Source organism: Pholcus phalangioides, unplaced genomic scaffold (assembly GCF_987345545.1).
Source record: "Pholcus phalangioides strain wild (caught in Gottingen) unplaced genomic scaffold, Ppha-v1.0 ptg000022l_1, whole genome shotgun sequence".
NCBI classification, from domain to species: Eukaryota; Metazoa; Arthropoda; class Arachnida; order Araneae; family Pholcidae; genus Pholcus; species Pholcus phalangioides.
Genome location: NW_028301615.1, coordinates 31,256,815 through 31,280,876, shown reverse-complemented (window position 1 = coordinate 31,280,876; position 24,062 = coordinate 31,256,815). Strand labels below are relative to the sequence as shown.

Sequence of the window (24,062 nt, the reverse complement as noted above, 5' to 3'; positions counted from 1 at the left end):
AAAAGGGTTGCCGCTGTGGTGGTCGAGTGGTTATAGTGCCGGACTCGTGATGCGAGGATCCGGGTTCGAACCCCACAGTGGTGGTCGGCTGAAGTTGGTTTCCTGTGGTTCCCAACTTCAAGGCGCAAATGCGAGCCGATCTCCCTGTTAAAAAGTCTCGCCACAGAGAGCAACAGTCCTACAACGGTAAAATCATTCAACCATAACACTTCACTCATAGTTAGTAAAACTGGGGGCAGATGGCAGCACTACACATAACAAGCATTACACAGAAACAAACTTAACGTCAGGTTGCACTACACGTACACGCACATTCCCGCATGTACCGATTCGTTGGGGGGTTCCGCGGGCGGGCGGGCGGGGGGGGGTGCATGTGTGGTGTAGCAGTAGTAGGTAGGGGCTCGGGGATCCATGATGTTCTTAAGTCAGCCACCTCGTTGGGCAGTTTGCCTGTTGTGGCGTTGTATTTGTATTTGTATAATCAAACAAAAGATGAGAATCATTGTGATAGAGGATGCTTTTCAACGATAAAGCGCCTGAAAGAAGATTCATGCGTTGGAGATTCATTTTTGTTAAAGGTGTTGCTAGAACTAAGGGTCTGTGATAAGGAGCTATATCCAGTTCCTATGGCTAGAACTGAGATCAGGTAACGCTCGTAGTTCCAACGCAATAGAGTCCCAGCCCATTGGATTTTCAAAAACGTCTCTCCACAATCGGGTTTACAACATTTCATTTAAAATTCAAGCATAATACGAATAGGGAAAAAAATAATAATCTGCCACTTTGTTGATAAATGAAAATAAAAATAACCAACATTTAAAAATTTGGAAGGCAGATGGCAGCATTTGAACACATAAGGGGCATTTATAAAAAAAAAATCATGTCAGGTACACAATACATTCCCGCCACGGTTAAGAAGTTTCTCAAAAGAATGTTCACAAGGCGCATGTGCGATCTAGTAATTGCATCACAATGCGGTTGTAGGTGATACCTTCAATATTTCCGAGACAACGGATTACTTTGCGAGGACGTTCATATCTTACTCATATTTCGGCATTCTCTTCTGGGGTCATTTGATGAGCTTCATTTACAATGACAGTCCAGTCGATTCCGAGCAGATCTAGTTGCCAGGATTTCCGTAAGTACCAGCACCATACGAGACGTAGCTGGTGTTTTCGCCAATGTATAGTGGCACTACATTAACGGTGTAAAATCTGCGTTACTGTTGAGCAGCTGCTGTGATTATCATTTCATGACACAGAAAGTACCGCCCTCTAACGCTTCACCGCCTGAATTCTGAGCATGCATTATAGGCAGCGTGGTTTCGCGGAGGGAGGGGCAATCGCGCCTACCAAGAGCCGGACTAATATTTAAAAAAATGTTCTATCCTGTAAAATACGGGAAAATATTGAGAACGTATACACTCGGTCGCGCCTCCTGCATCCGCATCTGATTACAGAGCTATTTTTGCATGTCTAGTTGTATTATATCATCCCCTAACACTTGTATCATGAAATCTGAAGCATCGCGTCTGAGAGCTTTGTCACGATTGGTTAGCAGCAGGCACTAAATAATGCTGTTTTTATGAATCTTATTTTTTGAGTGGCTCGATAAGTTCTGTTGATGTGATCTTTTTCAGTGTCGTCGAGTTGCTATTGGATCGAAGACGAAGAAGAGAAAATGGAAGACCTTCTCGTACTGCAGCAGTGTTACCTGAACAACACGATCGGCCTGATATGGGAGAAAGCCCAGCCTTTCATCGTACCGTTCATCGTTCAGTACTGCCTCGTGGGAGCCGTCGTCAACTACGTGCTCTGGGAATGCTTCAGCAACCGCCGAAGGAGGATCACACGGAGGTCGAAGTCTTGGTCACCTAGAAGACAGGATATGGACGCCATGGAGTCAGGGGAAGACCAGAAAGTCGATTGCAAGGGTTCCAGCAAGGGTCTCTTCTTGGGCCTTTTAGTCTTGGCCGTAGGTATAGTCGTCCTCATACTGTTCTTCGTGCTCAGCAACAACCAGAATCTCAGAGAGGAGACGCTATTCATAATGATCACGGTCCACTGCAGCATCCTAGGACTCTCCGTTCTGGGTACGGTCTTCGGAATATGCAGGGTCGCCGGAATGTGCACCGACTACGGAAAGCAACAGCATCACCTGCACGCCGTGCTCCAGAATATCGGAGTCGCGGCGGTCTACGTCCAGGGTTTCTGCTCTCTGGTCGTCGGGGCAACAGACATCATGAACTCCAGGTACATGGCAGTCTTCATAGACGGCGCACTGTTGATAACCCAGTCCCTGATGCAGTCGGTGTTCTTTCACAAGATAAGCCAGAAATGCTGCTCGTCCAAATGCCAGCACGAAGAGTCGAGACCCGGCAGGCAAATCGTCACTTTCCTGGCGTTCACGAATCTCGTTCTCTGGATGACCGAATCGTTCACCGACCACAACCACGTGACCAGTCAACTGCAGCTGCAGTTCTTCGGGGTGGTGCCGTGGGGACTGATCTGCCGCCTCCTGCTACCGGTCGTGGTATTCTACAGGTTCCACTCAGCGGTCTATCTCATGGAGGTCTGGAAAACCGGTTACAGCTCGGGGCGTTCATAAGTTTCGTCACAACGAAGACAAAAGAAAAAAAATCACAAATTTCTTGCACATTCATCATGTATTTTTCGTGTTTTGTTCCAGCATGTGCATGTGTGTATTTGGCACCCCGTGTATGACTAAACGTGCATCTGAGATCTGAAAAGAAGACAAAGATGGAACATTCGTGCTTCAGCACCATTTTGGGCTTTGTTAGAAGGAGGTTAACAAAACTTGATTCACAGTCATTTCGCAGATGGTTCTTGATGTGTGCTTTGGCCTCATGGAGGAAAATCTCTTTTCCTGGATGCGCCGCTTTTGTGAAAGCTCATTGGATTTTCCGCTAGCAAACTATATACATAATATATATGAGAATATTTTCATCTAGGCTTGTACAGATATGTATAATCTCTGCAGTGTGTATATGTTATTTTCAACGATTCCCCTCGTATCAAGGGTGTTACAAGAGTTCTACTGCCAAACTGGGAAGAGTGACAGTATACGTCAAAACCATAGTTTCCCGAACTTTTCATCCCATTGCCCCCTTCTTCATAATTTTTTTCCTGTCATCGCCCTCAACCATACGATCCTATACTAAACTCAAAGCTTCTACCCCCTAACTCGGACTTTCCCATCGCCCCCAAGGAGCCGATATTGCGCACTTTGGGAGACGCTGGTCAAGACAAACCATTTTTCCAATGGAACCCAGAGTAGCGAGGAACTTGTTTCTGTGATACGTTCATATTACCACACTTTAGAGGTCGCCAAAATATAGCAAACTTGTTCACATCTTGAAGCGTGAGAGGAAAATCTCTTCCTTCCAGTAACTCCCAGGAATGAAGCCAGTCACACATGTGTAGGGCAGATATTATTCCTCTCACACCCAGGGTTATAGTGCAGTAGGGGGAAGATTATTTAATTCATGATTCGAGAGGTCCACAGTGGCCCTCGAAACTTTATGGAGTGACCCACCGGTGAAAAAGCTCACATAGTTACAAAATTTAAAGAAATGCTAAAAAAAAACCTTTATCCCAGAATTCGCGAATGAATTTCAAAATTACGTTTAAAAAACGCTTCAGAACTAATGAGGGAAGCTCTTTCAGAATTAATGTCAAATAATTTCATAATTAATCAGAAATAAGTACATAGTTCATTAGAAAGAGTTTCATAATTACTTGAAAGAAATAATTTTAGAATCATTGAAAGAAATTGTTCCAGATTTAGTGGAATGAAAAGTTTTTCGCAATTCATGAAAAACTATAATTGACAAAAAATATTTCTAGATTTATTGAAGATTCATATTTAATGAAAAATAAATGTTGAAATTAATTAAAATACATATTTAATGGAAAAATAATTTCAAAATTAATAAGACTTGATACATAATAACAAAAAATAGTAATTTCAAAGTAAATGAAAAATCATATGAAATACAAAAAAAATATTTCAGAATCAACGAAAATTCATATTTAAAACAAAAATAATTCATATTCAATGAAGAAATAATTTCGGAATACATATATACAAATAAAATTCTCTAAAAATATAGGGCCCTTTGCTTAACTCAGAGCCCTGGGCATCGTTGAGCCCCCACCAACAAATGTATGAATCTCGATACCTGAATATGTGTGTGTGGCAATAGCCCTCGGTCTTCATGGAAATGTTTCTTTGGCCCACAACGTCTGAAAAGTTGGTTTGATTGATTCTTGTTTCAGAACATTGTTCTCCTATTTGGTGCTATTAAATTAAGTTGGCATCTCAATATGCATTGACCAAAAAAGCCATTTGTGACTTTCATTGCCAAAAATTGTTTGTCTTAACGCATACTGTTAGCCCTCTCATTTGTGGATAGAGTTCTCGACACACCCTGTAAATATTCTCTTTTCTTTTAGGAAGGATGTTACCCACCATCGACCACATTTTTAGATGTCTTTCATCAGGGGGAAAGAACACAGAAATCGATAAAAGATTTACTAAACAAGAAAAAACAAATCGCAATCCATACTACCATGGTCTTTCTATGTACGCAACCATTCAGTATAACAGATATAGGTGGCGCAAGATACGATAGAATTTAAGGTGTCACTTTCTATTGGCCAATATCATGTACTAGCCAATAAGGCTTTACATGCCATAACAAACCAGTAATTACCATTATCAAGTGGATAATTAATTATCCTCATTAACCAAGAATGGATCCAGAGCAATGTGTCGGGAGGTGCGTAGGATCATCCCGTATTTTTCGAGACAGATCAAATTCTCCCTTTGTCATCTGGCTAGTGGATCCGGGCCTGCTATTAACCATCACTGCCTTATATCATCGGATAATTTTATGAAATCTAAAAAAAAGATTAATAGTTATCAAAAACTATATAAATGTCATCATTTATCATCATCACCATCATGTCTCATATACTCTCATATAAATCTCATCGGTATAAAAATCGAATAATTATCATTCTAGTCCAAAAATAATGGCGTATAACTTTATAATATTTCTCAAGTACAAAACCTTATAATATAAAGTATTATAAGACAATGTACAGTGTTTTGTACCGCGAAACTTTTCTTATATCCTCAGAAATGGATTATTAAATGCGTGAGTTACGTTCACAAAGGAATGGATGAAAAATCAATATATTATGAATCAATATTTTATTCCGGGTACAATCCCGATGATAATAGTATCGTATTGGACCAATAATTTGATCATTCCGTGAGTAAAAGCATCCATTTTTTACTATTTTGTAACAATTTTTACACATAGCTAGCGCTCACCAGAATATTTTCTTATATTCCATATGGATAACTAACTAATGGATTGAATTCCCGCTTGATACTTAGCGTTACGTATATGATAATTCTCTTTTAATGTTATAATGTATGGATTATATTCATCTCGCGTTTGCTGCGGGATGATTTCATGTCCAATATGAGTGTCATTTGTATGTGTAAAAGCTTTCGTGTACGAGGATCAAATAAAAGTTTGTCGATCTATGCAGATTTTTTTGACTAATTTTTATCCAGAGAAATTCGATACACACACACACACACACACACACACTATACCTCGGCTAACGACGATAATCCGTTCCGGAATCTTATTCGTTACCTGAAATCTTCATTAGCGTAAACGTGATTTCCTCATAGGCTTTTATGGAAAACCATTTAATTCGCTCCAAATATGACCCAAAATTTAAAGATAAGTTTTTTTAAAGCACTTTTAAAAACAAGACAAAACTGATCGAAGGCTAAAACAAAACAGCTTCAAAATTGGGTAAATGAGAACTAACGGGTAGATGCTGAAGATCTTTCTATTTTACACTATGTACACAAGGGACAACACCAACTTTAGTCTACTAAAGCTGGTATTGACGCAAGCAGGTCGATTTCGTATATATTGAATTGATGATGACGTAATTTTATCATTCATCCGCGTGATAAAAATGAATTCTCCTAGAGTGGCCATATAACCCGTATTCCAAAAGACATCCATCCCGATTTCTTTTAGAAAATGTCCCGTTTTTTCAACAAGGCTAACTTAATCGTTGTCATATATTTCAAAAATACAGCAACCCAATTAAAAACACAATCAAAAAAATTGCAAACAATATATACACATGATAAAATATTATACAACGCCCATAAAGAATAATTATGGTTGTTTTATTCTAAGAATGGATAGCTTCTCGATTTACCCCAACATGTTTATCGTATTTCTTTTTAAACGTGTCAATTGTGTTACAATTTACTACCTCCGGGGGTAAAAGCTATTCCATTTATTGACAACCCTATTAGAGAAAAATTCCCTGCGACACCATAACCTCGCATTGTCCATCTGAAATCATGGGGCACCTCTTCTTTAATGCATTTTCTATCAGCTGAAGCTGTTATTTTACATGAAATTATTCAAAAACTTTCAGAAAGAAGTACGGGGACAGCTGGAAAAAAATTACTCCAAAGTGGGCATTAGTTAATTCGGGTTCCATAACATTCAGATAACATAAATTCGGATGATCATTAGAGATAAAATTCAGTCTACAACGTGGCTTTCTTAGGTTAGCATGTGCATCCAGAATGTTCGTTAGCCGTATCCGTATTCTTTAGCCAAGGCAGAGAAAACATGACGAAAATCTTCGTTAGCAGAAAAGTTTCTAAGCATAGGCGTTCCTTAGCCGAGGTATCACTGTACAGCCAGAAGTCTGGATCCACTTAGAATGTAAGGATCCACTTTTGAGTTTAGACATTTTCTCGAATTTGTAGAAAAATACTAAACGAATCGCTCTGAAATTTCGATCATAAAGACCCGATGTTGCTACTCACCATTTCCAGTGAAAGTTTAGTCACGAGCTTATTCAGGGGCCGACAAGAAATCAAAAAAGAAAAAAATGCTTTTAATCAACCGTGTATCAGAAAAAGCTGCAAATGACTTGTAACTTTGACACAAGATGTTGTACTGACTTTGTACAATAATTTTTGCAATTTCGTGAGAACAGCACATATATTCGCGGAAATATAAATGTTTTCTACAAAAATTTCAGTTTTCACCGCGTGTTTTTTTTTTCTTATAACCTGCGGTATTTTCAACCAATGTCTACGAAATTTACAGAAACAACGACGCCATACATAAGACATACTTTAAAGAATTTTAAAAATGTGAAAAATTACTATTATATGAGATATGAGTAGTTTTACTAAATGATAACTAATTAGCTGAACTATAGAGATTCAAATTACAGGGATTTCGCGAAAAAGTAGTAAAAAATGGAGTTCATGTAGCTGGAAAATAACCAGAGATGCTACACTGCTGCTATCTACCAACGAAAACGTGTAGAAATATTCTTTCACCCTCGTAGGTAGATATAGATGGCAGCATTAATCGACTCTCTAATGACTCAGTTAACAAAGGAGAGCATTTTATAGCAGTGGTTCTCAACATTTGGAAACCCGCGGCCCGGTTTGATTTATTTTTGTAATTGGAAGGCCCGGTCTCTCAAATACACGACTAATGGGAAATAAATGGGTGAAAATGAAACGGCAGATCAGTCGTGGCCCGGTATGAATGATTTCACGGCCTAATACCGGGCCGCGGCCCGGCGGTTGAGAAACCCTGTTTTATAGTGATTTTTTAAGTGGTTTGTGATCGGCGGACAGTGATTAGAATAAGACAGTAATCGTGATGAATTAGGATGCTTTCGACTCATTTATACGGACCGACAAGCAGTTGGCCCACTTGGTTTGAGAAAAACTTTACTGGCAGGGCGGAATATTCACCGACTTACGATCATGGCAATTATTGACACATAATTAGGAAAATGAATCTAAGAGGAAAAAATTACTCTCTGTGGTATTTGTTGTGTGTTATTAGCGATACGTAAATTTCGTATTTACGAAATAGATGCGATAAATGCGAAATTTTGCGAATTTTGACGAATAAATGCGGGAACTCGATTTTTTACAGCTTTTTCGCGAAATCTATAATTTGCAGTGTTAAAGTAAAAGTTTGTCATAATTTCGCTCAGTACTTCTGCCTCCCTTGCGTCCTATAATGTGCTTAAAAGCCAATATTCTCTTTCATAATATATGCCTGGTTCACAGAACCGCCTTTAGGGATGTGTGACCGCATCGGGACCCGCGTTTTAGGGGAACCCACATTTACGGTAACAATAATTTCTTTCATAAATTCTGAATTTCCACCCTGTCTGGACTTATTTTTTAAAAATAAATTCTGAGCTTTCATCAATTCTGAGAATATTTCTTTCATTTTATCTGAATTTTCATGGGTGCTGAATTATTTCCTGCATTTATTGTGAGTTTTCATGACTTTCCTTTTCTGAATATTTTTGATTCCCTTCTTTCAAGAAGAACTAAATCGAGGCTAAAGGGCCCCCCGTGTCTGGTAAGCGCGGCCCTGCTGATTCAGGTAACCTTCCTTCAGTTTTTAATATGAAGTTCCAGCTCGTGAAATAACGTAAAATGCGAATGCAGATGCAGAGTAAGAAAAATTATAGAATTAATGGACAATATGGAAGGATCAAACTATCCATTCACGCAAGTTTCAAGAAGTAAGTTATGAGTAGTGTCTTGAAATCTTTTGAGCGCCAAGGTCGCGGGTGGAGATACCGGGGGGGGGGGTCTAATGTATACGCATATATATGACTAGCGTCATCATTATCATCATCGTGCCTCCCACAGACTTTCAAGTCTATCTCTGCCTATGGCCAAAGTCAAGGCCGCTACAGAAAAAAAAAATTAAGATGATTTTGATAAATGAACTGGATTGAATTTCACCAAATGGTGAACTGAAGAAGGTCACATAATATTATACTAAAGACAGCAGCAGATAGTTCAAGTAAATTGACTATAGACACGACGTCCAACACGACGAATGAAGCCTACATGCACCATGGGCGGAGATACTGGGGGGGGGGGCATTGGCCCCTGAGCGTCAAAAGTGGAGTGGACTGATCTAATGTATATATATGTATATGTTAATTGACATCATCAGCATCGCGCGTCCCCCCCCCCCCAGCAATAATGACCGTGCCGCCAGATTTCCAAGTCTATCTCCGCCTATGACCAGCACATAGGTATTTTGTCTATCTAAAGCCACATCACCTACATCATTCTTTGTACCCTAATTTATTACTGTGGAAGCCTTTTCCGAAAAATATTTTACTAAAGACGTGACTCGGGATGGGAAAGGGGGAAACGATCATGTTAACAGACAAACCAACAGACATTTGGTTATGTCATGCAAACATCAAATGGCTCCATAGAATAACCCGAAACATGCATAACTTCGGCAACAAATGTTTTAGGGCCACGCATACACAATGAATTTTATGTCGGTGTACTTACTACTCTATTTGCGAGAATTTTCCTGTCGTTGAATTTTCTCTTCAATGAAATTTTTCCGCTGGGGAATTTTGTTTTTGATGAATTTTCTCTTCAATTCCTGCTGGTGAATTTCTCTTCGATAAATTTTGCCGTCGGTGGATTACCGGACAAAAGCCCACTGGACGTTACACACGTGTCCCACCTCACCTTATTTTATTCGGCCCGTGATAACTTCACCCACCACTTTGATTGGAATCAACTTGGCCCACCAAAATAGGTGGCTCAACCGTTCCATGATTTCGATAGCTCCATCGAAATCATTCTAAACTTATACCCATATATACAGGGTGCCCATTAAGACCGCTCAAACTCTGCACAGCCAAATTCCTCGCTTGTAATACATAAAAAATGCCGAAAAAACTGTACCTGTACGACCTACATAGTTTTCGAGAAAAGTACGAAAGGAAAGTATGACGTAATATCCGGTGCAAGTGGGGGGCGAGGGAATTTTATTGGAAACATAAAATGCATGCGCGGCGCGCGCATGAATGCCTTGATATGCTCGATGCATATTTTGATCTTCTTATGCAAATATCGATGTTCATGTTTCCCGTAAAGTTTTTCCCCCTTGCAACGGATATGACATCATACTTATCTTTCGCATTTTTCTCGAAAACTATGGGTCGTACAGGTACAGTTTTTTTCGGCATTTTTTATGTATTACAAGCGAGAAATCTGGTTGTGCAGAGTTTGGGCGGTATTGATGGGACACCCTGTATATGATGCAATTCTAGCGTATAAAACTATTAAGTAAATTAATTGTCCAAACAAAAAGACGAAAATAAAAAAAAATTAAAATTTATTTATTAAGGTTGCTAATTTTTTTTTTCCAATTTTCATTTCACTATACATTGAAATTCAAAACCAGATTCCATTTTTATTCTTATCACAGCAGAAAAAAAAAAATCAAAATAAATACAATAAATAACCCATACGGTCTTCCAATTATCAACCAAAAACCCATTCGCTGATTTTCAAATAAATCTGGAATTTCCGCGAGTAACTGAAAGATTTTAATTTATTAATTCGAGGAATCAAGATAATTCTTTTTCTTCTGTTACATGAAATAGTAATTCCTATGCTGTGTTGACCACGTTAATATAAAACGTTTATCATTTCTCTACATGACCATCACCGGTTTTTTGATTCAATCGTTTTTAGTGAAATTATGACTTCAATCCTGTTGTGTGTGTGTAATGTTTTACTTTGTACGTAACATATTTTCTAATAAAGCTCAAGAGCATGACGCATATATTAAACATGATAAAGCAACATATCAACGACAATTTTTGAAATGGTGGTTACAGTCAAGGGTGCGTGCGACGGAGAAAAGCGAGCCGATACATCCTAACGAGAGAGCGAGCCATTTCTAATTAACACGAACATTGTGTTGTCAGTTGATGGGAATGTTACGTAAAAATGTATGTATACAGGGTGTTCCGTAAAGACCGCACACGCATATTAACAGCCCACAATCTTTCAAGATAAAAATTGAGCAAAAGCATCACACCTCTAAGCTGTCTACCCATAGTTGTCGAGGAAAATACGGAAGTGACGTCATATCCGGATTGGTCGTTCAAGGATCTGGTTTAATTCTGACTGTTATCTTTGTGAAGGGCAGCATTAACAGCACCATAGGGACCCGGTAAAAGTTATGTTCTGGGTCTTTTACGTAGGTGGAAGTAGCGCTATCTACCAATTCACATACTTACTCTCCAAAGTCACGAATCAAATCTCATTACCACAAAGTCTCCTATGCACTTGGGGCACCCGGGCCGGGCCCGTATGGACCTAATGCTATAAGACGGCTCCATATTTGTGGTACCATGCAAGAAACTAGCGAACTCCAAAAAAAAATTGTTGTCTAATCCAGAGTTCACTTCTGTAGATATTGACACCACGCTGTTGAACACATTCTATGACGTGCGCAAGCGTGCCCCGACATGCACGGTGGACATGGACGATTTGTGTACCTTTGTGTTAGTATAATGAATACATGCCCACAAAGTTCCTTACATTTTCATATAGCTCTTTTCAGTTTCTTAGGGCTCATTCATTCCATGCACGTTATACATTTTCTCCGAAAGCTGTGAAATGTAGAGGCACGGACAGAGGTGGCTCTATAGCTGTGCAACCATTTGGTCACAAAGGAAGCCTTCATGGGAAGGACGCCAAATGAAGAGTAAGGAAAAACTGTATTCGCATACAAATCTCAACGTTTAAATGGATCGTTTTACTGATGCAGCTTATACGCCAGGGGGCGCCGAAAAGATGAAAAGCTGCTTCACACAGGTGAGAATATTTGATCGAGCCGTCCTTGGGTACAAACGCCCTTTGAACACATTACGCTCTCTGCTGGAAGACCTAGGCTCTCTTTCTCTGCAGAGTTTATCGAGGTCATTACGGAACGCGCTGTATGCATGAATACATTTATTAGTGTTCAGAGAGGAATGTCTTTGTTCATGAAGGTTCAAAGGCATCATTTCTTAGTCCTGAACCCTTGTGATTGTTTTCAAAATGACGGTTCGTACTGCTGTTCATTGAAAATGCAACATCAATTTAAAGAAGGAACAGCCATTGGACAATATCCAGCCCCCCATGGCAATTACTCCCTGATTTCAATTTGATGTTGCATTTTCAATCAACAGTGGAGGGTGTTTAGAAAGTCTCAACATTCAAAATTCTAGAGCTATCATATAATACGGCTTGAATGCATGTTTTCGGATATTCCACTGTCTCGATTGCTTGGCATTAACTGACAACATTTCACCGTGTTTGTTAATAATAATAACACTAACAGCCTTTTCGGGGATGGGGGATGGGAGATAACACCAAATTGACTCAGGCATAAACAAATATATTTGAGATTGAGGATTAACATGAAATGTAACAAAATTTATATAGGCGTAGAAATCACCCATTTGTGTCATTCATTCATCATTTCTCGACATTAATGGTAACATTTTAGTTATAAAACTCGACTTACGTCCTCGTAGCAGTTTATATTGTCACACAAACACGCTTAGTATTCATTTTTTTTAAAGGTGTCTTGAGAGTTATTTTTTGATACGTATTTATTCCCTATGATATCCGTTCACCTCTGTTCGTGTTTAGCCGGCTGAGGGGAATTGTTCTTAGCCTTCTTGTACTTCGTGAAGAGTTCTGGCAGCTCGTTGGATATGGCGTTGTCCAGCTTGTCCATGGGACAACCTCTGAAGTAACTGCAGGTCGAAGCGAGGGGTCTGAAATCGTACAGAGGGTGAAGCCTAAAGAAATTCTTGTACGTCGCCGTGTCTGGAAGGTCGTATCGGCTGACGTTGGTCAAACTACTGAGGCCGTCGTAGATGTGGTAGTCCAGGGGATTGTCTGTGATCTGCTTGGCGACGTTCTTCTTGCTGCTGAAGATCGACTTGTGTTTGTAGTAGGTTGCTAAATAGCAGTCGACCATTTTCGCGTGGTTCCGGACTCGAACAGCGTGTCGCCTGGCGTAAAGGATCCGGTTCTCTACTTTCTTGTCCATGGTGTCTCTAAGATCGTAGAAGAAGTTCCTCTCTTGGTCCGCGAGGAACTTGGCGGGTGCCGTCGGGTTGAAAGGCATCGTGGTAAGGGATGTCGCGTATATCACCGGGGCTTCGGTACCACTCATCAGTGGGGATAGGTTCCAGAAGAGCTGTCCGACAACGCGCATCAAATCACTTCGACGTATGCTGTCAGCCTTGTTGAGGATGAATCGCACTTCCCGACCTTTCAGCTGGTCCAACACTGTTCCGAGTTCGGCTCCGATGTCCACTTTGGTCGGGTCCAGGACGACGTATATGGCGTCGGCGCGGTCTATGAACCACTGGAAAGCGTCGTTGAATGGATAGTTCCTGTCGGAATTCTTCTTGCTTTCTAGAATCCCCGGGGTATCAACGAGGCTTACCTGAGAAAAAAATATTGAAATTTTTTACTGTCATACTCGTACCTAGTGCAGTTGATACATGAAGATGAATTTTTTCTATACTTCAAAGGATATGTTATTAACCATCAATATACCCTTTTCAAGAGTGTGTGCGGTCTTGTCACTGCTTTGAAATGGTCTAGGAATCCCTGGCCGAATTTCTGTAAACTCGCAAATCTCCAGTCCGCCGCCATCTCTGTGCCACTGATGGTCTGCTTTTGGTCCCCGTAAGTAACTATCGTGAAGTCAACGTCAGTTATTCCTGTTCCTGAGGGGAAGATAATCATTCATTAGAGGCGTTTACGCGGAATTGAATTCATACTGCAGGATATTGCGGATCCTTGCAGCATAAAAGAAAATAAAACTCCAAATCAAACTAAATAAATGCTTTCAAAAAAATGCAGATTGTGATTCGGAAGCAGTTAATTTAGTTGTAAACATGATATATAAGTAAAAACCTGTCTTCAAAGCAGCTGGTGTTCTCTCTTGACCAAGTATGTAATTGATGATCGTAGACTTCCCGGTACTCCAAGGACCCAAGAAAAGTATCATTGGCTTGTTGAAAATTTCAGCATCTATTAAAGTATTGCATTTGGTTAATTAACTGAGAAATCCTTTCCACTTTCTTATCACTCATTTAGTGGCAGTCAATTTGGATAATAATTATCAACAATGTCATGTTTACCTCCAAGGAGGCGAGTCGTACTATCCGCGTACTTGAACAGCATTTCCATGGGTCTTATACTGCTGGTGTATATCTTCTTAATTTCACGGAAAATAGTTTGGGCCAACTTGTCCTCCTCTTGGTCATAGTCAGTGCCGATCTCATCGAGTCCGAGGATAGCGTCGATGTGATCACGACTTCTGAAGACTTTCTTGACCGTGTCTTCGTCGTCGTCATCATCCTCGTAGATGTTTTCTATGTCATCGTCGTCGTCGTCATCATCATCATCGTCGTCGTCGTCGTCGTCCTTGACGAACTTGGCGTGCTCTTTATCCTTCAACTGGCCTTCAAAAAAACGGGGATAACGAAGTGAAATACAAAGTTTTTAACATAACCGTTAAAATTATAAACAGAAGGTATGCACAGTATTTTCAATACTTGTCTTTACGTCTCCCACTTTCTTCGTCCCCTCTGCCGTGGCCTGTTGAGAAGCTACTTTTTGTGCCTGGCCTTGTTGCGCAACCGTTTGGGCCTTGGGTTGCTCAGTCGGTACCGGGCGTTCAGAAAGTTTCGGTGCCACTCCAGCTCTAGGAGAATTGGGTGTTCCTGTAACCTTGGCGAAATAGATATGATAAAAAATGCACAGATTAGTTGGACAATATTACATACATTGGGTGAAATTTCATGTTTAATGCTCCTTATATTTATAACACGAGCCAAAAAATATTATCTATGATTATAATCAGTATTATGATAATATTAATTATCTAAGCCGGTACAATTGGTCTATAGGGAGAACACCTGTTGTTAGATTTTGTTGATCATGCTCCTCATAGGCGAAGATAGACTTGGAAGTCTGGGGGGGCGCAATGATGTTGATGTGAATTCATATATACACATATATATGATATCAATCGACTCCACTTTTACTTTTGAAGCTTGGGGGGGGGGGACAATGACCCCCCCATGTCCCCCCCCCCGTATCTCCGTCTATGATGCTCCTTCTTTCTATCATATGTTTTCCGATCACCAAGCAATTTTATATTTTGAAATTCTATCACGTGATTTGTACTCGTGGTTTATCATACAGGGTGCATAACTAACTCCTCAAACCGCAAACCGCCAATTTCCGGCGAACCGTTGATCCTAGATTCATACTTCCAATTAGAAAAAATATCTAAATTACGTGTGGACCTCCGATACGTCATTCGTATTGCAAGGAGTTGTATAGTTATTAAAACAAAAAGAAATAGCTTTTCATACGAACACCCGGTGTCCAAAAACCTAATTACAAAGTTGTTACCCTATCTCTCCTGAGGCCAACAAAAGAAAGTCTGCATTTCTAAGTGCAATATTCGCCGAGATATTGGAGTTCCAAATTGGAAAAAGTTGGGGAAAAAAACAGTTTATAAACTATCGGAAAATGCACCCTCATTTATGCTGGGGGGTTTTTTTTTGTGCTAATTTTTCTCCAATTTTTGAATTCAAATATCTCAGCGAACATTTCGTTAGAAACATGTAATTTCTTTTGTTGGCTTCAGGAGAGGTGGGGCAATAACTTTCTAATTCGGTTTTTGAGCATAGAGTGTTCATATAAGAAGTTAATTTTTATATTTTAGTAACTCACAACCCCTTGCAATATGAATGACATATCGGAGGACCACACGTTATTACTTTCACTAATTGGAAGCATGCCCCCCCCCCCGAATCAACGATTCACCAGTAATTTGGTGTTCGAGGAGTTATGAGGAGTTGGCTGTTCTCCCTGTATACAAGCATCATGTTACGAAATGGTGTATTCAAATGTTTAGCCAACTTATCACGTATTGGCTTAGGCTTCAAAAAATGGACGAAAATCGTCTACCAAAAATATGCTTTCTTGAACTCTGCCCGCACACAGATTCGAAAAACTGGGCAAATTCAGTCAAGACCCTTCTGAATAACTGTGGTCGACCTGATATCTGGTGTACACCCACTCCTTACCTCACTCCAGTAGTTCTAACATCCCTTACTAATAATTTTACTGATATCTCTCTCCAAGAAGACAAATCTCGACTGTCTGCTTCAACATTATTTCATTTCACCGATAATTTTGAATTTTCGCTGTCCCTACAGTCTTACCTTCTCTTCAATCTCCCCTTGGCGGTCCGTAAGAATATGGCCAGGCTTCGCCTTTACCCTTTTATACTTTATACTAACAAAGGTATATTGCACAAATTTAACCCTGATGAACCTTATCAGTATTGCAATCAACTAAATAGCTACAATGATCTTTTTCACCTTCTTAATTAATACACATTCTTTGCCCTTCAAAGACATACTCATATCTCTAAATACCTTCGCCATACCTACTCCCGATCAAGCTTTTATCTAATGTTTAGCAACCCCTCTCCTTCTATGTGTCTACATTTTTTTCGATTTATCGAGGTTATATCAAAAATTGTATTTTTCTTGGGGCAGTAGTTTCGACGCCCTTTCTGTTGTTGTTTGCTCCATATCTCTGCCCATGCGCCCAGGTAACATTCTATTTATTTATTCTATTTATTTATTTTATTTTATTTTTCAATCTATCTGGATTCGAAACTATATTATGCATGTATATTTCTTGTGTTCAAACCTTATGCATTTGTTCCTGTCTTGTGTGTGTATCTCCAATAATTTAATCACTAATATTTGTACTTGCGATCCACTGGTGTACTGATAGGCACGATTGTGCAAATCATTAAAGGTTCAGTTCAGTTACGAAATGGTGTATTAGTGTCGATCAAATCAAACTTTTACGGTACAATTATATTTGCTAAAATGAACGGAATAACATGCTAAAAAAAAAAGAAATTTATGTATAATGTTTGCCAGAACAATCTGTGTCCGTAAGTATACTCGTAGGCATTCACACATGCATCCAATTCCCTGAGGAAATTTTGGATTTCGTAATAAAGAAAGATTTCAGTCTTCAGAACCAACCATGACTGAGCAATCCCGTGGTGAGATTTGGTTACACGACAATACTTGTTGTCGTTTTGCTAACATTGTGCAGGGTTGTTTAGCATGAAAATTGTGGCCCGGGTCTGTAAGTACGACTTTCAAAGAAACCTCTAAATAGACATTAATGAGGACGGGCATTAAAAATGCAAAAGAAAAATAAATAAATAAAAACGCTGTGTGAAAGAATGGTGTGTCGCTTAAGAATAATGGTTTTCTATGACTGGACAAATGCGTTATCGAAGTGAGACCATGGCATCCTCCGATATGTTGCAGCACGGAATCATAAGTTGGCACGTGAGATGATTGGAATCAAAAATGGGGGAAAAGTTGGATAGATAGATAGAACCGCTCACAGCCCCGGACTGATGCAAAGCACCTTACTTCCGTTACCTCAAAAGAGGCAGAGTTGTGTCGGAAAAGTTAGCAAAGATTTATAGTGGTGGCTCCCCTTGCCCCGTGCTAGCAAGTTTCGAATCACTCGCGTCGTTCTCCCCATGAAGACAGTCATCAACTCAATGCAACATACAAGCCATTTGACAAAAATGGGTGACTGAATCCAATGACTAGGGAGAAAAATTGCACGTGCGCCCAGTGGCACATAAGGACCGGAGACCGCAGCCTGGGATTTCAAAAGAAGGAAAAAGTTGGAAAAAAAAAACCAGCATATAAACTATCGAAAAATGTTTTTTCCCCTCATTTATGCTGTTTTTCCCAAATTCGTAACGGATCCGGTACTTCATATGTAAAAATCTAGCCGCTGTGCGGTCATGTAGTCATAGTGACAGATTCGCATGACAGGGGCCCGGGTTCGAACTCTACAGTTGGTGGTCGGCTGAAGTAGGTTTTCTTTGGCCCCAACTTCTAAACGCGAATGTGAGCATATTTCCACGTTAAAAAGTCTCGCCACAGAGAGCGTCAGACCCACACACAACGATATATTCCATTATTAAGTTTCACTCGTAGGTCGTAAAAATTAATGACAGCACAAATTATTTAGGCACCACACTGCTACTAATAAACCGCACATGCACCTCGTCTATATTCCTCTATGGAACCTCTGAAGTTTGGGAACATGTTGGAACGTGTGTTCTGAATTGTGAAACTAGGGTGAAGTTTGTTTCTGTGGAATGCTTGTTAGATGTTGCAAGTGTTGTCATCTCGCTTCTGAATTCAGAAGCAGACAAAATGGCTGGTGTTTTTTTTTTTTTTTTTTGCTTTATGCACAACACTAGATACGTACTCAAAGCTGTTAGGTACACGTGCACTCTTCCAGTAGTAAATTGACCATTACGATAGATTTTGCTTTAGTGCATCCCGAACCGCAATCAGAGGAATGCGGGGAATAGGACAAAAATTCAGAAAAGGGTATAAAAGAGGACAAAAAATTAGAATGTAAAACTGAAATTTAGGAAACAGCCGGGAAAGTAAAATGGGGAGAAATTCACAAAGGGGTGAAATTGGTTACAAATTTAGAACATAGTAAGGAATGAAGGTACTACGATGCGTAGATTGGTTAAGTAGCAGCCTGAGGATATCAGAGCCACACCTGCAGAACCATTGGAATGTTACTTCAATTTTAAATATCTCAGTGGACTAGAATCCTGGGATTGAATTATTTTTAATAACCATTTATTTATATCTAGGTATAGGGTTATGGTTGTGCTTGGTTATGAAAAATGTTTCCTTTATTGCTATATTTATTTAATTATAAATTGATACCAGCTATAAGTCGATTGTGGCTAGAAATGAATATAGTACCAGATCATTTTGCATGGTATCTTACCTTCTCCGATTTGCTTGCCTGATATGCAGAATATTTGATGGGTTTCTTCCAACTAGATGTCTCGACCTTATCATCATCATTTTCTTCGTCATCCTCCTCGTCATCATCATCATCATCATCATCACTTGCTTCTAAAACTGCAGCAGAAACAGCATTTCCAGTCATCCTTCTCACTTCAGGAGTAACAGTAAGAGGACGTGTTGGAGGTTTCGTTTCATTTTCCTTGGTTCTTGAAACTTCGGTTTTATCATCACCATCGTCATCATCGTCATCGTCGTCATCGTCATCGTCGTCTTCTTTATTAGCGTTGTTTTCAGCTTCTTCATCATCATCATCGTCGTCATCATCGTCTTCGTCGTCATCATCCTCATCGTCTTTTCCAATTTTTGAGCTCTTCAACTCTTTGCCATCATTTGAATCATCATCTTCATCCTCTTCGTCATCATCATCGTCCGCATCTACAACGGTCTTTACTTTATTCTTATCATCATTTTCATCTTCTTCATCGTCATCATCATCATCATCATCGTCGTCGTCGTCGTCGTCATCATCATCTTCTTCATCCTTTATCTGTTTCCCTGACTTTAATTCTTCATCGTCGTCGTCATCATCATCATCTTCATCATCATCATCGTCGTCATCGTCATCACCGCCAGTTTCACTTCCATGTCCTTTACCTCCGTCTTTTTTATCACTTTTCACATCATCCTCGTCATCATCATCTTCATCTTCTTCGTCGTCATCATCATCATCGTCGTCGTCTTCTGCTACATTTTTTCCAGTGGTTGTTGCAAAAGGAGGGTCGTTGTCATCATCATCATCGTCGTCGTCGTCGTCCTCATCGTCCTCGTTTGAGACCGGTGGTTGAGATGCCGATGACGTTGCACTTTCCCTCGCCTTCTCTTGTTGGTCCCCTTCTTTGACACTCGAATCAAAATACTGGTCTAGGGCTTTTTCGACATGCTGCCGACATTCCCTCGTGGACGGAGGCGTCTTGGAATCGACTGCGGAAGACCTCAGCTCTCCTGAAGCTGAATGAAAATAGAAAAGCAGAATAAGGAAAAAAATATACATATAGGAAGTTCGGATAATATGCAATTCAATTTTTATTTTTTCGATTGTTTCAATTGAAAACATGGTAAACTAAAAGCTGCATTTCCATAAAATTTGAATTCTTGTCGTTACATTGGCAACTATTTAAAAAATAAATATTATTCGAGCCAAAAAAGGCATTGAAAAAAATTGTTTTTAGGGGGTAATATGGAATAAGGGGCTCAAAAAAATGGCTAATTCAAATTGATCAAAAATAATATTTAATGATTTTATAATTAAAAATTTCACCATTTTTTTGTAGTTAATGATGTGGAGGTTTCATAATCCGTTTATCGACAGTCACAGATGCAATATTGCTTCTCTGCCCTAAAAAAGTCAAAGTGAGCCCATAGAGCACAAAACACATATTATTTCTATAGATCTTTCCAATTCTATCTTACTAAACTTTCCATCTTGAAGATAGATTCCAGCCCAGATCAGATGATACTTAAAATATCCCGTATATATTACCATCATTGAAAAAACAGCGTCTCATCTGAGACCGGGAAGAATCGCTTGCTAAACAATGTGCAGAACACAATAAAATGCAACACTTGTGATGTACAGTGTGCATAGTTTCAAGTGATTAGACTCTTTTCCAATAACTTATAAATACTTTGAAAACTAGTCTGGGTAAATTTCTGGAAGTCGAAAAACAAATATTCTCCTATAGCAGCCGGGATATTGGTGATAACCGAGCGACACTGACTCTATTTATAGTACCATAGGGCTTTTGAAGCTATTTATCACTGCTCCATTTGGGGGCGATACATGAAGGTAGAGAAAACTCGTATTCCATAAAACCTGACTTTTTCATAACACCCACACTTCCTATATTATTTTGTGCAGGAGTGATTCCTGATTTTCATGATTTGGTTATACAGTATCTACCAGTGTCTCGACTAATCGGAAGTAAAACCTTGTCTTTAATCTCTCAAAACAGCGTTTCTCAATTTTTTCTGGACGGGTTCTGGTGCACGTGGCCATAGGTTGAGAAACGCCATCTTGGATCAAAAACATTAACTGATAGCTTGTTTCACTCAGGATAACGCTTGCTTGCTCCGATACGAGGAATTATTACCTCAGCAGTGTTTCCCAAAAAATCTGAGGAAGGGACCGCGAATACCGAGGGCCGACTGTACATAAGAATCAATAAAATGAAGCTCAATCAAGTAGATTTATTAAAAGTGAAACGTATACCCAAATGTGGCAGAATTAAACAGCGTAATTTTCAATGAAACAAGGGTGTATTTGTATCTGAAAATCATCATAGGCATTCAAAAAATGAAAGGAATAGGGCAAAAAATATATAAAAACGTTGACAGAAAATCAGGGGTTGTTGGTGGATTGCAAGGCTGAAACTAGAGAGGGGCGGGAGGGCGAAGGGAGCAACTGCCCCCGGAAACAAATTTAAGCGGAAGGAAAAAAAAAACATAAAAAATCTTTGAATTTTAAAATGGAGGAGGAGGGAGAATCCCGTTTTCCACCCCCCCCCCAAAAAAAAATACTAGTTACGGCCCTGGTTGAATGTTCTCACGAGTTCAGAGAGGCGGGTCGTTTGCCAGCACCAAGATTTCAATTATTGCAAGCTAACTCTTTATTAATCCTGAGGGTAAGGGGCCGTTCAAGTATTACGTAAGTAAACTTTTAGCCATTTTTGACCCCCCCCCCCATCAGCAAAATTTCGTCATCAGCTCTGCCCCTCTGAATCCTAACTCATATTTTCATAAAGAGTGGTTGCTGACGTAAGCATTATCCAAACCCCCCCCTCCCGCCTTGTCATCAAAGGTCAACAAATCGGAAACCCCCCCCCGCCCCCATCGATGATGACGTAATACTTGAACGGCCCCTAATCGACCTGTTGAGGAAACTCATTGAAAATTCCAACTCATACTTTGAGGGCGGTCGATTGCCCTCAAACGGAAGGGTTGGAATTTTCCACCCCTCTCCCGCAACAGTTCGATTGCCCTCAGTTTGACTTTTGTCATTGTGGGTGATGGGGAGGCGGGAAGTTAAACTTCTGAAATGCCTGTTATTTAAGTAACTTGTAATCCTAAATAAAGAAAATAAATAAAGAAAAGAGATGTTTTTATATACTGACGTCCTCTGATGTCAACTTGAAATATTTATTTCTGAATTAATGCATATTATAGATATGTGTTCATCTCTTCTTTTGATCAAATTTAGGTTATAAGTTATTATTTTGATAGACAGTTGAGCTCAATTATAGAGAAATTTGATGCAGGCAAATATCGATTAGTAGTTTTTTTATTATTTTGTTTGTTGTAATGGACAAATTTAGCTGCGTTTTTTACTTTCGGTTTTGTGCGTACCAAAATAAATTGGTTTCTGTTTTTAGCGTCATCTATCATTGACCATGAATGTAATTTCTTGTTCCAAATTTTAATTTTTTTTTTTTTACTTTCTATTGTTTTTCTCATCAGAGAAATCAATTTCCCAATATATATATATATATATATTATAATTTACAGGATATCCTCCATTTTTCATTAGATTTGAGAGACGGGCTTTCACTTTCGCGGAGTTTTTTTTGATAAAAAATACCCTATCATACAATTGGATCGGAATTCTAGTTAAACCTCAATATCCAGCCAGTGCTTACAAAATGTTATTTAATCGAATATAAAATTTGCTCATTAAATATAGCCGGCCTGCTTAAGTCAGAAAAATTGTTTACGATGCCCATTATAAATTTGTGAAATCCGTCTTTTGCCCGTAACAATCTGGGTAGAATTCTGACCGTTTGCAACAACGAAATAATACAAGGAGACATTGCACGTTTTAATAACACAGTCAAATTTTCCTTCTATATATCAATCTATCAAATAATTTTTTTCTGGCTAAGGATTATTTACACTCTCACACACACCTCTTTCTGTTAACACTAGAACTACCGGAATTTCCATGTTCCTTAAAAGTACCGGTGCGGTCGTTTTGACCGCTATTGCAAACATACACGATATATCTATGAATGCGGAGTTATTTTGGATTAAAACAAGTGTCATAAGAATTGGGATTTCCTGTCTTAATAATGTTGTATGGGGTTTTGGGGGACATGGGGTGCCCAACCCCGTGAAGAATCTTATATTTTTCGAATTTATATGGCATACTATTCATTAGTTTCAAAATTTCGGAATATAAGCTGCTCTACGACAACCGAGTGGCAAACCCCTCCCACTCAGGGATTCCGATAAGGCAAAACAATGAAGGGTTACTAGGGATGCCAGACATCTGGCATTTAAGAGATTCAATAAAGCACGCGGGAAAAAAGATGCATGCATCGATTTGTATGTTAATGAATTATTGAGAGCACGCTTCAAAGAAATTGTTGGGTGGCTCAAGTGACCTGATTCCCTAAAGTTTCACCACCTATGCCAACCCCCGCCGCCCCCATCACAGCTGGAAAAGTCAAGAAAATTTTACGTTAGAAGCTAATACTCAATTTATTAGCAGAAAGCACGTGAGGGGTTGTCGTTGCAATTTCGTTGCTTTTGTTTTTCCAAGTTCTTGCAATAGGCAAACTGTTTTTTCACTTATCATATTATTGTATAACTAGCTGATACCCGGCGACGTTGCCCGCCCCGTAAAAAATGTATATATGTATAGCTTATTAATTACTTCTTAATCAAAAAAATTTCTGCATCAAGTAAGAGAAAATTACTTTTATATTTAAATATTTCAATTAAAATCTTCAGGCAATCGCTTGTGGATACACAATATTTTTTCTTTTTCCATCTGGTGTGTAGATGTACAAATTTTTGCTATTACCAACACGCGAACAGGTGACGAAAAGGTGTGAAAAACAGGGCTCAAGTAAGTTGATACCTGCCACTGCTAACAACTGGCCTTGCACTTTGTTGATTGTCATGGCAAAAGCTAAACGAATCGGGAACTGTAATCGCTTGAAAGTGAATGGCATTTCTTCGGTGATGATTGGGATACGTGGAATGAAGACTTCTTTTTCTTTGTAACATCCAGTTAGAATCGTTGCTTCAATGATGCAATTGTGCAATTTCTTCACGCAGAGTCTGTTGCCATAGCAGAGTATCGGTGTCTCCAAATTTCTTAAAAGCATTACAGGTGCTCCGACTTTG

At 39.4% G+C, this 24,062-nt stretch overlaps 2 protein-coding genes across 3 annotated transcripts in view; one reads left to right on the top strand and one right to left on the bottom strand.

Moving 5' to 3' along the window:
• Positions 1-5,586, top strand: part of LOC149070188 (proton channel OtopLc-like) — a 51,505-nt gene extending 45,919 nt beyond the window's left edge. For both annotated transcript variants that reach the window (XM_089249492.1, XM_089249493.1), the window contains one exon: positions 1,640-5,586. In XM_089249492.1, coding sequence (XP_089105618.1) covers positions 1,640-2,607 — 968 coding nt within the window. In that variant the 3' untranslated portion in view covers positions 2,608-5,586. The remainder of the gene's footprint in view (positions 1-1,639) is intronic.
• Positions 5,587-10,265: 4,679 nt separating this feature from the next.
• The window catches only part of LOC149070187 (uncharacterized), a 36,302-nt gene continuing 22,505 nt past the window's right edge, over positions 10,266-24,062 (bottom strand). Inside the window, exons 2-7 of the mRNA XM_089249250.1 lie at positions 18,856-19,886; positions 14,526-14,700; positions 14,109-14,432; positions 13,882-13,998; positions 13,519-13,691; positions 10,266-13,405 (exon numbers count right to left, since the gene is read on the bottom strand). Of these exons, the coding sequence (XP_089105376.1) occupies positions 12,578-13,405; positions 13,519-13,691; positions 13,882-13,998; positions 14,109-14,432; positions 14,526-14,700; positions 18,856-19,886 (2,648 nt within the window). The 3' untranslated portion in view covers positions 10,266-12,577. The remainder of the gene's footprint in view (positions 13,406-13,518; positions 13,692-13,881; positions 13,999-14,108; positions 14,433-14,525; positions 14,701-18,855; positions 19,887-24,062) is intronic.